Genomic DNA, 3142 nt, shown 5'->3' on the forward strand with positions numbered 1-3142 from the left:
GTTTACTCTGACCTGCTCACCTGCCACCAGTTATCTGATGGTTTCACACAATGTCTCCATGGAGGTTCAGGGTAAATCTGGCAGCAGAATTCCAGTCTGTTAAAAAACCCTGAATACATAATAAGATTGATGTTCAGCTCTGATATCAGTGATCAGATAGAAGCACCTCGTTGGAAACAATGAAGAACCAAATCCAGACGCTGAATAAAACAGGTGAAACATCAGAGAATCTCTAAAGGTTCAGAAGATCAGCAGCAGATTAAAGTGGGGGTGGGGGGGTGCTTAGGATGGTCAGCAGCATTTGATCATAGTGACTCCATGCTGCCTGATCCCTTTGGGTTTCTGTAAAGGATCCAGGTCTTTAATTTCAGCTGTAAACTTGAATCCAAATTTAGCTCTAAAGCAGGAAGGAAGGAGTGGATTCCAGTTCCCCATCACCCAGACATCTTCCTCAAAGCTTCTCTCTGTCTTTATCTTCTTCTCGTCTGCAGTTGATTTGCACTGAGCAGCCAGAGTTTCTGCTCAAACTTTGACCATCCACTGCTGAAAGAGCTCAGAGAGAGAAACTGTCCATAAGCCAGCAGAGCTCCCTGGTCCCACGCTGGGTGTCATATACTCGAAAGTTTACTTATTCCATGAAAACTAAATGGAAACATGGCAGAAAGGAGAACGTTTCATTCTGAACCATTGTTAGTCTGCATGAGGTGTTTTTCTACAGTCTGCAAGGCTCTTTGGAAAAACAGATAAGCACTGAACCTACTGCTTGACCGTCCGTCCGTCCATCTGTCTGTCTGTTTATCTGTCTGTCTGTTTTTGTGTCTGTCTGTCTGTGTGTTTTTGTGTCTGTCTGTCTGTGTCTATCTGTGAACAGGAGTCAGAGTCATATATAGAGACTTGTAGCTCCGCCTACTGCAGCACCGGCCTCCATCCAGCTGAGGGTCGCTCCACCTCTCCTGAAGGACTGCTGTTGGTGCTGCAGTCGGCATGGAGCCTGGTCTCTATGTAAGGCTCTGCCTGTCTGCACTGAATGGTCTGTCTTTGTTTTTAGCTCATGCTGCTTCTTTGTTTTGCTTCTCGTTTTGGTTTGAGGGATGGATGCATGGAGCAAACCACCACAGCACAGGAATGTTCCCACCATAATCCACCTTAACATGTATTGATGAAAGCTGCCCTACCGGGTGTGTGTGTGTGTGTGGAGGGAGCAGCGCTGCTCTGATTCAGCATGACCTGGCTGCCTCTATGTGACGGGCGTGGTGCCCTGGCTGCACCTTTCAACCAATCACCTTCTTCTTCTAATAATCTGATCAATAACCCTCCTCTGAGCTCTCTGTGATGTCACTCTTCTGTTTTGCAGTTTATGTCATTAGTTTTATTATCCTGCAGCTACCTCACCATCATCATCATCCTCAGAGTAGCCCCTCTGCTTCGTACTCCTTGCATGGCTGCAGAGCGTCATGTGCATGCGTGAATGCGTGCAAAAGAAGATGCTGATGCTGCTAGAGACGGCTCTTTAACATAATGACAGACAGCTGGATGATGCATGCAGACATCAGCCACCCAGCTACGCCTGGAAAAAAGACAGCTTACTCACTGCTGCATGCTTTTCTGCTCCGACAGTTTGCTTTATTTATCTGATTCCACATGAACTAACTGGGACCATCCTGCTTCTTCTTCGTTGGTGCCTAGCATCACGTCTCCCTGCATGCATGTGGTGCGACTGTCTCCCCACCCTGACGCTCACGCTCAGCGCGCCTGGATGAAGCTTCTGTGATGGTGGCAGCTCAGTCCCTCTGTCTCCTGCTGCCTGATTGATGTGTGAGAACTGACAGACCTGTCATCATTCAGCTCAGTTTTTCNTGGCAGCTCAGTCCCTCTGTCTCCTGCTGCCTGATTGATGTGTGAGAACTGACAGACCTGTCATCATTCAGCTCAGTTTTTCTTTCTTTTTTCCACATTTTCGCTCTTTTGAGATGCGGGATCAGGTGGACGTTCTGTTGGGATTCAGATGGTCAACAAGTCTTCACTATCAAGGTTCAAATTATTTAAAAATCCAAACTAAAAGCTTCCTTATAAAATATGAAATGTTTCAAACTGAAGTTAAATGTTGTTTTAAAACTATGGTTGTGAGCAACAAATATGCCCCATAGATATACATTTATAGACAGAACAAACGAAAAATTTCCATTTTCTTTATGAATCTAAATATTATTTTATAATCGGACATCATTCATTGTTGAACTCGAACTCTTTAGTCCACCGTTCATTGTTGCAGGTTCTGCATGCATGGATTAGCATGCTAGCGGAACTTAGCCTAGTCACATTCTATCATTACACATTTCTATGTCAGCTGCTCCCGCTGGTTGCAAACAAAGATTAAATGATGGCACCCTTCTGGCTTATCTATATTATTCCTGTGCTTTCTTTTTGTTCTTGTTCCATTTATTGGTTAATAACATTTTTAAGTATTTACAGGAGTAACACTCAGCACAGGCGTGAAAGAAGGAGGAAAACTAGAAGATCAAGTGTGAAATGTTATCTAGCAGACATGGCAGTAGAGCTCTGAAAAGAAGGTGAACTGTGACGTTCACTGGAGCTGCAGGTTGCTGGATGCGTGAGCGAGTATCGCCAGCAGATGGCGATGGCGAACAGCAGCCTTTAGGTCTACAGGTCATTTTCATATATCTGCATTCATAACAATAATTGAACTTTATTGATCCCACATTGGAGAAATTTCCCTCCCCATCCTCTTGGGGAGCAGTGGGCTGCCATTGTGCGGCGCCTGGGGAGCAATCTGGGGTTAGGGGTCTTGCGCAGAGAGCCAGAGTGGCAGGCTGTGGGAGTGGGTTTAAACTCACAACCTCAGGATTCCAATGCCTTAGCCCTGAGCACTACGCCACCACTCCCCTTATTCCTAAATGGCCTAAATCATTTTATTTTAACATGAACATCAGGTCAGGACCCAATCCGTACCAGAGCACGATCGTGAAAAGTAGTAGTGAGAAGTTCAACATCCGTTCTTTGCCTGCTTTGTGTGTCAACTGTCATGGTTGCTAGGTGACAAAGCGTACAGGCGGTGAAATCCGGAGAAGGCTGGACCTGATTGAATGCATAGTCAAACTCTTCCAGCCTCCTTATATTCAAG

General features: G+C 45.5%; 1 protein-coding gene across 4 annotated transcripts in view; it reads left to right on the plus strand.

Moving 5' to 3' along the window:
* atp2b3 (ATPase, Ca++ transporting, plasma membrane 3) overlaps positions 1-3142 on the plus strand; it is a 115024-nt gene that overhangs the window by 108125 nt on the left and 3757 nt on the right. The window contains exon 26 of one of the 4 annotated variants that reach the window (XM_015396820.1): positions 1687-1815. The exons of the other annotated variants lie outside the window; for them this stretch is intronic. Coding sequence (XP_015252306.1) covers positions 1687-1760 — 74 coding nt within the window. The 3' untranslated portion in view covers positions 1761-1815. The remainder of the gene's footprint in view (positions 1-1686; positions 1816-3142) is intronic. 4 annotated transcript variants of the gene reach the window in all.

This window comes from Cyprinodon variegatus, unplaced genomic scaffold, assembly GCF_000732505.1.
Source record: "Cyprinodon variegatus isolate N-32 unplaced genomic scaffold, C_variegatus-1.0 Scaffold822, whole genome shotgun sequence".
NCBI classification, from domain to species: domain Eukaryota; kingdom Metazoa; phylum Chordata; class Actinopteri; order Cyprinodontiformes; family Cyprinodontidae; genus Cyprinodon; species Cyprinodon variegatus.